Consider the following 12,118-nt stretch of genomic DNA (forward strand, 5'->3'; position numbering starts at 1 on the left):
TAATCCTGGTGATGGAATAAACGTAATACCCACTTCGAAGATTTGTTTTACTAGTTAGAAGAGATACAGTATTTATTCCTTGAAGACCCAGACTTGTGATTTCACTTTTAGCACAACCCCTCCGTGAAGTTAAGAATGTAGATTTAGGTAAACTGATGTATTTGTTTTCTGACGTGTCTGCGTGAATATACCTGTACTGCCATTCACATTGAAATCAGTGCATCGAGTGTGAGAAGACCGTAACACGGGTACTCTTCCTGGGCCGTATTTTCTGAGGTGTGACCGGGCAACAGGTCTGATAGATCTGGCCACCTAGATAATGCTTTGGGGGGTTTTCAGTAGAAGAAGCTTAATTAGAGGTGTCTTAGAATCCTCTTGAAATTAACTTCTTAAGAAGTAGAAAGCATGATTAACAGAAGGCTTTTTATTTGGCGAACTTTATATCAGTAGTTATTTGGTTAATTAAAAAAAAAAGAACTAATAGCCAGGAAAACTAGAAGGGACGTATATTTGGTAAATATTTGATTGTTACCCTAAGTCACAGAAAAGTACATCCATTTGCCCAACACGGATATAAAGATGAAGCCTTTTCTCTGAGCGTGGATCCCCTGACTGTAATTCTCTTTGGCCTTCTATACCATAAATGCTCTTTCTAGGAGTCTTAGTTACAGTCTCTTTAAAGGAAAGCTAGAGATAAAGCAATCTGTGAAGTAATCTGAGTATAGAATCTTTCTGTATTTTTCTGGTTTTTATTTTAGTCTCTTACCGTCATCCCATTCGTATCTGATTCAGTAGGAATGTTTTTAGGAACTTCTTTCTAATAAGTCTGTCCAAAGCATTTAATTTAGTTTTCATAAAAATATTCTTTCTCTGTACTATTTTATACTTTAAATAGTACCTAATTAAATCACGTAATTACAACACCCAGGACCACTGGCGTAAACATGTGCGAAGAAAACCACAGCTGATTACCAGCAGGAGTGGGGGCGTCTGTATTTGGGCATCATCCGGTGTTGACAGTAGGAAAGGTGAGGGACAGATGTCAGTTAGAAGAACAATGACCACACTCCAGCAGTATCTGGAAAGAGCCGAGCAGAGTACCTGTCACTCCGATGACTCTAAATAAATGTTGTTGCTCTTTCTTTACTTCTTTACTCAGTGAATATGAGTTCCTCTTCCTCTTTTATATTACTCTGGAGCATTTAGCCAAGGAAGCATTAGAGAGTGGGGATTAAGGGCCAAGTTCTAAAACCAGGGAGACATGAATTCAAATCTTGCCTCTGTCAGTTTCTAGAAAAATGCCCTTGGGTAAGTTACCTAACCTGACTTTGTGATCTGTAAATGTAGATGATAGTAACACAGACTTCACAAACCTGTGAGAATGAGTTTGGGGAATCTATGGAAAATGCCCCACATATTATACATGTCCAATCATTGTTGGTCATGATACCATGTTATTAGATATCATAGCACTTAAATGCCTTCTGATTCACAAAGTGCAACAGATTGCAGACCTCACCTGCACGAACTTTCTGACAGTTATTGCTAAAACAAATACATTGCTCCACAGGTGATCCCAGCAAGCATCGCAAAAATCAGGCACCTTGCCCAAGGTGAATTAGGGAGCAAGAGTAATTTCAGACCCACTAAACACCACTCCCTTTATCTTCTCTTCAAGTGTGGAAGAACCCCTAAGTCTGTCACTAGACTCTGAGCCTTTCTTTGGTGAAATGGAGAGATAGTAAGAAAGAGCAGACTTCTTTGGTTCCCAATTAAGTTGGTGTAGGTTTTTGCTCCTCGAGGAATACTTAGACATTGGACCATGCAAGGGTCTTCATTTGGCATTTACTGGGATTCTGTTATGTAGGACTCAGCCCTGAACAAGACAGGGACCTGCCCTAAAGTCCATCTTGATAGACAGCTGGTACCTGAGCAGAGCAGACCAAGTGCTGTAGGAGTCCAGACTGGGGCATCACGCGTAGTGTTTGTGGAGGAAAACTGCACAGGGGAAGTGACTTTTGAGCTGGACCTAGGATTGAGTTGCTGGATCTGTTAATGGGAGAGGAGGAGCAAGGGCCGGTGTCAGCATTACTGCAAGGATGATGTCATAGTGCCAGGAAATTATGGGGCCTCTCTAGAAATAATAAGCCCTTGAGGAATAAAAAGCTGTCTAGATTGCCTTCAAGATCAGTATTCGTGTTTTTAGTTCAGGCTGGAAGTGTTTGTTTGGGTCAGGTTTTAAAGGGCCTCGGTGGCCATCTCATAGCAGTTGAATACTGTGGTTTAAAAGCAGAAACATTTTGGGGCGCCTGGGTGGCTCAGCTGTTAGGTGTCTGCCTTCAGCTTGGGGCGTGGTCCCGGCGTTATGGGATCGAGCCCCTCATCAGGCTCCTCCACTGGGAGCCTGCTTCTTCCTCTCCCACTCCCCCTGCTTGTGTTCCCTCTCTCACTGGCTGTCTCTCTCTCTGTCGAATAAATAAATAAAATCTTAATAAATAAATAAATAAATAAATAAATAAATGCGGAAACATTTTTACAAATGAAGCAAGCCATCAAAGGTCAACACAGAAAGCAGAAAACAGTTTATCTACCTGGGGTGAAACTGCAGACAGATAAAAGCAATCTGCTTAGGCGGCCTTGCTTTTGATCTCAGGATTTTTGACTGCTTGGGCCACATGGAACCACTGGCGTAGAGGAGAGAGTTCGGGCTTTTCTCAAGCAGTTCTGGCTTTCAGTCCTGGCTGCTTGCTTATTAGCTGTGTGACTTTGGTCAAGCCACTTACTTTTTCTGAAACTCAGTTTTTCACCTCTGTAATGAAGTTCCTGTCCTGACTGAATTTTTAAGAAATAAGCACTAAAAATGCATGTATAAAAATAATGTACGTAAAGTGCTTAGTGAAGTCTCTAGCCTATAGTAGGCATTCAATGAATTGTAGCTGTTCGTCATGATTTTCTCAGACCCCCCAGTGGCTCCTCAGTGAGCTCCTGAACAATGTTCAGTGCTTCTGGACTATTCAGCTAGGGACAGTGTACTGACTATAACCTCCTAGACGTTTTTAGGATGATCTGGGCATCACACGGCTAGCGTCTGAACTGAGCAATTAGAGCAGGGTGAATGGGGGATAAAAAAGGGTAAGCAAATTTCCAGCTGTAAGGAAAGCTAAGATGTTAGGATAATGATAAAAGTAAGTCCTTTGAAGTGCTCTTGTAAACTGGCACCAAAGTAAGGGATCTATAGAGGTAAAATGACATGAAAGCAAGAACCAGTTTCACTTGTCTGCAGAAACACAAAGCACAGGGGTGCCTGAGTGTCTCCGTCGTTAAGCATCTGCCTTCGGCTCAGGGCGTGATCCCTGATCGAGCCCCGTGATCCCTGATCGATCCCTGATGGAGCCCCACATCAGGCTCCTATGCTGGAAGCCTGCTTCTTCCTCTTCCACTCCCCCTGCTTATGTTCTCTCTCTCACTGGCTGTCTCTCTCTCTCTCTCTCTATCAAATAAATAAATAAATAAAATCTTAAAAAAAAAAAAAAAAACAGGGCACAAAGCCTAGAACCTGCCCAAAGTGCACAGTTTACTAAGAGATCCCCAAGGATGTGAGCCCCAAAGGGTGTGGCTCCCAATATAAGCACAGGAAGTAAACCCATCACAAAGAAAGTGTAGCAAAAACTCGCCTGTCTCAATTTGTCACCAGCTGGAAGGGGAAAAAAAAAATCTTCCCTGAGAATTTGTAACCACAAGGAATCCCTCCTATCCATACCAGTTGGAGGTCTAAATTTATCTGTGTAGTCTTTTAAAACAAAAACCAAAAAACGCTCAAGGCGAGCATTTATTTTTAAAATAATCTTGGGTTGATAGTGCCTCTAGGCAACTGGAAGCAATCATAAAGTCTTTTCAGAGCATGGCATCATTCACCCAGGCCTAAAAGGATTCCCAAAGATTAATTCCTAAGGAATATGAACTCATGATCAATAATCGCAAACCATAGAAGGCATTAACTGGTACAATCACTTTGAAAAACAATTTGCCTTTAACTAGTAAAGTTGAGTTAGCACATACCAAGTGATGCAGCATTTATGATACTAGGTATATACCTTAAAACTCCTTGCCTGTGTTTCCGGAGCTGGTGCCAGAATGTTCACGGCAGCACTGTTCATAGTAGACCCAAACTGGAAACAACTCAAACCTTCATCAGCTCCACGGTGGATAAATAGATTGTGTTACAATCACATAACGGAATCTTCTGCAGCCGCCGTGATAAATGGACTACAGTTACATGTCAGCATGGGTGATTCTAAGAAATACAACAGTACACAAAGGAGGCATGTCACAGAAGGATCCATAATGTATGATTCCTCTTCTAGAGACTGCAAAGGCAGTCAACTACGTAATATGTAGGTTAGAGAGGTTTACATAGATGTTAAAACTCCGAGGAAAGATGTGAGAATGATTAACTAGAACAAAGGATGCCTTTGGAGAGCTGGTCAAGGAGGGACTCTTTGGAAGTCTATAGAGCTTCTTGTAAATTTCATTCTTGAGCTTACTGGGCATGCTAACGTTTCTTTCATTATTTTTCTCTAAACTGTTCATATATGTTTCCGTGTTCTTTTGTATGTATGATACATATGATAAGTACTTTTTTTAAAAAATATTTATTTTTAGAGAGAGCGAGGGAGAGGCAGAGGGAGAGAGAGAGAATCTCAAGCAGACTGCCTGCTGCATGGACCCCACTCAGGGCTCCATCTCACAACCCTGAGATCATGACCTGAGCTGAAATCAAGAGTCAGACGTTTAACCGACTGAGCCACCCAGGTGCCTGATAAGTACTTTTTAAAGGGAAGTTAACTCTAAAAGCCCCTGGAGACAGAATATTTGATAGGAAGCATACACATAATTTTCTGGAAGAGAGTTTGAGGGAAAGAATAAAGAAGAAACAAGTAATCAAGGATTCACACCTCTCATTTCTCTCTCTTTCTGTCTCTCTCTCTCTGTCTCTCTCACACACACACACACACACACACAATCTGTAGCTGTGTATGGTGATCAGTGTTAACTAGACTTATTGTGGTGATCACTTTACAATATATACAAACATCAAGTCATTCCATTGTATACCTGAAACTAATATGATACTGTATGTCAGTCATATCCCAATTAAAAGGTTCACACCAAAGTTGTATACCTGAGTGGCTAGGAAATTTGGGGACCTTCAAGTCAAAATAAGAAAATCAAAGGAATTTATGATTCATATCTCTAACTTTAGTACCTAGTTGCAGTGCCAGATGCATTATATGTTCTCAACATGTATGTTCTCAGTAATGTTTGTTGTACCTGAAAGTACCTACACAGTTAATTTAATTGTTGGATGGACTGATGGATGGATAGAAGGTGAATGAACAAATGAACCAAGAGTTGCCAAGCATAAGTTATGGAGCAAACACTTATTAAGTGACCCCCCCTCTTGTTTTTGAGAGAAGGAGAGAGTGCGCACATGCGTGCTCGAGTGGGTGGGGGGAGGGGCAGGAGAGGGAGAGAGAATCTTAAGCAGGCTCCATACTCAGCATGGAGTGCGATGTGGGGCTCGATCTCATGACCCTGAGATCATGACCTGAGTGGAAATCAAGAGTTGGACACCCAACCGACTGAGCCACCTGGGTGCCTTAAGCCCTTTCTGAAAGTAGTGATTAGTAGCCTCGTCTCTAGAGTCAGATTGTCTGGGTTTGCACTTCTGCCATTCATAAGCTGTGTGTCCCTGGGAAAATCAGGCATCCTTTCTATAGCTCAGTTTCCTCATCTGTAAAATGGAGCTAGCAGTAGTACTTTATTTGTATTAGTTGCCTAGGGCCACCATTACAAATCACCACAAACTCGGTGACTTACAACAATAGAAACTAATTCACTCACAGTTCTGGAGGCCAGAAGTCCAAAATCAAGGTGTCCACAGGGCCCTGCTCCCTCCAAAAGCTCTGGTGTGTTATTCTTCCTTTCTTCTTCCAGCTCCTGGTGGCTCCCGGCATTATTTATCTTATTCTCAACTTAACTCCAGTCCCTTCCTGCGTCTTTACATGTTCTCTGTTACGTATCTGTTTGTCTTCTTTTTTTTTTTTTCGAGGTATAGTTGACATATAATATTATATTAGTTTGAGGTGTACAACAGCGTGACTTTATATTTATATATATTTTCTTCTTCTTCCAAAGACTTCAGTCATTGTATTTAGGGCCCGTTTGAATCCAGTCTGACCGCATCGTAACTAATTATATCCGCAAAGATCTATGTCCAAATAATGTTATGTTCTGAGGTTGCAAGTGGACTTGAATTTTGGGGAGACACTCTAAGTACTTCTGATAACGTCTAGCATATAGTCAGAGGTATGAAGTATTAGTTTATTACTGAGGTTGGCACTCGAGAAATGCTTTTTCATTCCAATCCCTGCTTTCTGCTGAATAATACCAATATTCCAGTATTGGTGGGAATGCTGAGTTATTAGGTTAATTCATAATAATGCTTGACTCTATCCTTGAAGATATTTCCTTCAAAAACACACATGGTTCATATTTCTTTCCTGTCTACTAAAATGACTAAGTAGACAAGAGATGAAAGGGTGATGAAAGATATTATCATTTTCCAGATTCTTCCTTCAGATTTTTATTATCTACAGGGAAAAAATGCTGACCATCTGCTTACATTCATTTTATGCCAACTGACTCCTTAGGGGTGACCTCCTCTGTAGTACTTTTCGTGTGGCAGAGCTCAGCTTCTTGTGAGACGTGATTTCCTTCCAAAGTGCTGGGTCTATAACTGGCTTTAAGAGGCATTGTTACGGTAGAACATTTAAGATGAAAAAGCAGGCTATAGCCTGTGTTAAGAGTAACTCCTATGTTTCTAATGAAATGACTGCTAAGAGGGGCAATACACTGATATTGAGCCAAAGACAAAATGTTTTATAAATTTTAGCATTAAGCATTATATATATTAAGCATATTTAAGCCTATTTAGCATAAAATAAAGAACATTGTATGGGTACTATAGACAGAATTTAAAAAAAAAAAAAAACAATGAAGAATCCAGTATTTACCCTGCTACCTAAGCAACATGATTTGGAAAAGTTAAGAGTGAGGCGAAAGCAAGCAAGGCTTCATTTGTGCCACCGTGCACCCAGATGTCGGCACGACTAGCGTGCACCCAGATGTCTGCACGGCTAGCGCACTGTCAGTAGTCAACGAATATTCGTGGAAGGAAGATGTCACTGCATTGCTTGCAGGTGGTTGAGAATAACTTCACTTCCTAAGTTGTCGTTTTTCCTCAAGGCAGATTTCATTTTTCTCCTCTTGCTTTTTCTTTGTATTTTCCTCCCTCCTTCTCCCCCCATACTCTTTCTTTGAAGTATAAAGTGGCCGATTGTTATGTATTTGTGTGTTCAGCTTGCCTGTATGTAACAGAGGGCTGAAAAAAAGTGAAGAAAAAAATTGTGTTTTTTCTCTTGTTCTTAAAGTTCTCAGGTGATAAATTAGCTACCTCAGAGAATTATCTGGTACCAGGATCGCTGGGTGAAATAGATATAGTGAAGGTATCTGCCAGAAAACCCTTTATCATTAGAGTAGGTGTTCTTAAACATGAATCCATGAGAAGGCTAGGCAGTCCTGAGCCACATGAAATTAGGGTGCAAATGTGTGTACATGCAGATTTGATTTGTATGTATGGTTACATGTGCAATTGTTGAAGGAAAAGAATTTATTTGTTAATCTCAAGAAATCTGAACTCCAGATAGGTAGAGAACCACTGAATTAGGAAATTTGGTTTATACTGTTTGTATTTGGCTTTGCTTTAGAAAGTCTGGTGGGAAAATTCTGAGAGGTAAATGGACAGCATATACAATTGCCAGACTTTTCAGATGTGGAATGAATGCAGAGGCTCTCCTTGAGTCATGCTACCTCTTTCTGAACTTCTTTAGCGGCTGTTTTTATGCACTCAAAGTCAGAATTGGGGATGCTTTACTCACAGTTGTTATCTCTGGCAGTTGAAATATCCAGGCAGACTGATTTCGTTTGTTCCCAGAATGGCATCAGAGCCCTTCTGGGCAAATTCACTGATAAGTCATTGAGCAGGCACAAAGAAGATGATGTTTTATGGTACAATGAGCCATCCTTGCATAGCTAATCTATTTCTAACTGAACTTTAAACCAGACCAAAAACTCCCTAACCATCTCAAATTAGTGAGCCTCTTTAAAAATTGTGTTTTATTTTTCTTGAAATTCCTGGAAACTTTGGTTTGTCCTTTGTCTTACTTGAAGCTCTGAATGATTTGCATGCTTGACTCAAATCCCAACTTTATTTTGGCAACAGCTGCGTGTGTTCCCAGATACCTGACTCAATGGCTTTGTTTATCTTCTCTGGCGGTCAGCTTGGAATTCTAGCGGGTTCTCCATTGAAATAGCTGCTGTTGTTGTGAAGAAAATTTCCAGTATTGTTGCAGGCAATATTTTAATTAATAGTTACTTCCACACAATTTACTTACTTATTGGTTCACTCATTCACAAAACATTTATAAACACCTGCTATGGGCCAGGATGCTTCTTCTAATTGCAGGGGAAACAGAAAGATGAACATTATACTATAGTCACTGGCTTGTGGTAGGTCAAGGCACATGGTAACTCGGGCCAAAGATTTAAGCCTATTGAAGCGTACAATCTGGAAAAAAAATTGGTTTACTCTTTATTCAGAGCAGTTGTTCTCAGCTGGGAAAGTCCATCCCTTCCCTGCTGCCAAGGGAAATTTGGCAATTCAGGATACATTTTTACTAGTCACAAATAGGGAATAGTTGGTAAAGGCCAGGAATGCTAGTAAACATTGACATTGAACAGGACCATCTCCCACATCAAAGAATTACCTGGATCAAAATGTCAGTAGGGCCTCCTGACTGGCTCAGTCTGTGGAACATGTGACTCTTGATCTCTAGGTTGTGGGTTCGAGCCCCATGTTGGGTGTTGAGATTACTTAAAATGAAATAAAATCTTAAAAAAGAAATGCCAATAGTGCTGAGATTGAGAAGGCCTGATTTAGAGGAAAGGGGATAGTTCTTCACAGAGGCATACTGTTATACATGAGACACTGTAGAGATGGCAGCCTCTCCTTCGAGGACCTGAGCAAGTCAAATCTTAACTAAATTGACCCACAGCAGAACCAAAGACCCTTCTGAGAGATGGAATTTCCTTCAGCTCAATTACATTTCCAGGGATGAATTAGCATTCCTCTAAGATTGGCATCTTGTCTGCTTTCCAGCTGCCTGCCCCTTGATCTGCCTCTGATTGTTCTTAAGGGGCTTACAATTTAGGGAAGAAGAAGGACAGGTAAACCAAAAACTGTAATGCTGTGTGAGAAATACCAAGAGGGCTCAATGGAATTAATGCTGTGGGAGCACCGAGTAATTAATCTCTGCCCGGGAGGTCTGGGAAGGCTTTCCAGGTGAGGTGGTGTGTGAACAGGGGCTCTGAAGGTATTTGCCAAATGGCTGAAAGAAGACAGTCTCCTCTGTTGTTTAAGCCATACCCTGCATGATTGCATTGATAACCAATGATGAGATGTTTTTGGCTCCCCTTTCAGGAAAACCTGCTTCTGTGGTGTTCTACACTGAGCAGGACTCCTTTCCAAATCGTGCAGATCCAGCTTTGAAGTTTTCCTCTCACTGTCTTCTTTCTGTTAAAGATTTCACTAGTAGGTGGTTTCAACCCCACAATCGTAGGCACGAGAGTTTAGCAGAAAGGCAGACATGTAAGCTTTTGGTGAATGAATTACAGATTTGGTGTTTGTTGTTTTTAAATTTATATGTATTTATTTATGTTCTCCTGATAATGCTCCTAATAGAATTTTCTCAGGTGGTGGCCTTAGCTTGCTTGAAAATACATGGAGAGCGCGCTTCACAATTTGGGTAGACATTTATGGATGCTTTTCAAATACATACTATGTTCCAGCACGTGGCTGTGCTGTAGGAAAATCCAAGAGAACATCCTCCGAATTCCTGTTAAACTAATATAGCAACAGTAAATGTATTTGTGAAGCTGTGAATTGAAAAATCAGTTGTAATAGATAAATATGAAAGAATGGAATAGATGTGAAGTTTCTGACAAAATAGAATAGTGAGATTTTCATAATGAGACCACTAGGAAGTTATGGGATTTTGCTTTACTCTTCAGGAATCTTACGTAATTTAAGGTACCTACATAGTAGGGGAAATTTTCTCTCTCAGTGTAGGATCAGTGAGGACATCACACAAGGGGTAACTTCGTATGTTTGAAACTAACTTTTTAAGAATTTGTCCTTTTCCTGGTGACTTTACAAAGACCTTTAAGAGTATTTTCATGTTAGAAATATAATAGTTCAGTTTAAAAATCTTTCTTTTTAGTTTGGACTATAAGCTGAATAGTTCTAATGTGTCTGTGAGTTTCATTTTTCATCAAAATGTCTTTCTTTTGTATTTTAGTCTGATGCCAATGCAAGTTACTTAAGAGCAGCTCGAGCTGGACACCTAGAAAAGGCCCTTGACTACATAAAAAATGGGGTTGACATCAACATTTGCAATCAGGTTAGTTGTGGTTATTGTTGCTATTTAATTTTTTACTTAATTTTTTTTTTTTTTGTTAAATGTCGTCAGCTCAGATTTTCAAATGACTCTGCTTTGCTAAAGCAGCATTCAGAAATGTAGGTGGGCATCCTTTAGTAATTCCTAAATTTAATAAATAGTGATACCAGAACAATCCATCTAATTTTCATGTACCTTTATCCCTAATTCAAGTTTCTACCCTGCACACACCCACGTGATTGTCGGTGGGGTGTGATCTTCAGAGTTGTAAGTAGACTGTTCGCTGATCTATTCTCAACCTGCTGAGTAAAGCTTTCCCTTCACTCTTAATCAGAATGGGTTGAATGCGCTCCATCTCGCTTCCAAAGAAGGCCATGTAGAAGTCGTTTCTGAACTGCTACAGAGGGAAGCCAATGTGGATGCAGCTACGAAGGTAATTATCCCACACTTTATGCTTTTTATGTCACTTGCCAAATTCAGTGAGGATTCAGCCCTCCGTAAGAATCAGGACAAGCTTCTCATGGGCTGCTTGTCAGCCATGTTGTCTTTGGGAAACTAATAAACTTAGAGGGATTCCATATTTTATAAAATGTTGAAACAGAGAAATGAAGAGGGTGAGTTGATGTATCTTTTCATTTTACAGAAAGGAAACACAGCCTTGCATATAGCATCTTTGGCTGGACAAGCAGAGGTGGTGAAGGTCTTGGTTACAAATGGAGCCAATGTCAATGCGCAGTCTCAGGTAAAACTACAACTCTATTTCAAGTAAATGTTGTTGTAATTTATAAATGTTCTTTGGGTCAAGTCCTATATCCTCTAAGAATGCAATTCAGTGAATAATAATATTGTTGCAAATTATTTAAATTCACATATGTCCTTTTATGTGTGAGAGAGATTTTTTAAAGTCATCCATCTATGAAACTGGACTGGTAGTCATAGCCACAAAAGTTTAGGGAATATCTGTAATGCAGAGTCTTATACTATTTTTGGATGATAACTCAGGTCTAGTCTTAGTACCTATTAACTTACAGAGGAAATGAGAATGCATATAAATGAGGAAATGCTCTTTAATGTTCATTATATTTCAGTGCTTTATCTAGTTGAAAAAGGGAAGACGCCGCTTAATTCCTGTTTAGTAACTAAGGCCTCATTGTTGTTCCCTGAAACAAATTAAAAGGAAAAAAAAAACAGAATAAACATGAAAATTCCCCAAACTAAAATTTCCAGATTCTTTGATTTGGATGTACGCTAATGATTCATTCAGTAGGACCTCCTATGTGCTGAGTCTTGCGTGAAGTTCTAAAAAGAACACCAATAAATTGCTTCATAGACTTTCAGTCTAAAAGAATTTACTTTAAAATAGGTTTAAAAATCAGTCCTCATAATCCGAATTATTCATTATTTCAGTCTCCACAGAAATGAGGTTGTCTAGGAAAGCAAACATCGTCATAACACAGAAATATCCACTAAGAACCTGACCATTTTTAAAACTGGCCCTTACTCAAACATTCATTCTCATTGGATGCCTTCACGTGCTCCTG

General features: G+C 39.9%; 1 protein-coding gene across 6 annotated transcripts in view; it reads left to right on the forward strand.

Annotated features, from left to right (window-relative positions):
• The window catches only part of ANK3 (ankyrin 3), a 349,011-nt gene that overhangs the window by 119,103 nt on the left and 217,790 nt on the right, over nucleotides 1–12,118 (forward strand). For all 6 annotated transcript variants that reach the window (XM_087863095.1, XM_087863094.1, XM_087863096.1 and 3 more), the window contains exons 2-4: nucleotides 10,479–10,580; nucleotides 10,912–11,010; nucleotides 11,221–11,319. In XM_087863095.1, coding sequence (XP_087719221.1) covers nucleotides 10,479–10,580; nucleotides 10,912–11,010; nucleotides 11,221–11,319 — 300 coding nt within the window. The remainder of the gene's footprint in view (nucleotides 1–10,478; nucleotides 10,581–10,911; nucleotides 11,011–11,220; nucleotides 11,320–12,118) is intronic.

This window comes from Ursus americanus, chromosome 6, assembly GCF_024610735.1.
Source record: "Ursus americanus isolate L20-20 chromosome 6, mUrsAme1.1.p, whole genome shotgun sequence".
NCBI lineage: Eukaryota > Metazoa > Chordata > Mammalia > Carnivora > Ursidae > Ursus > Ursus americanus.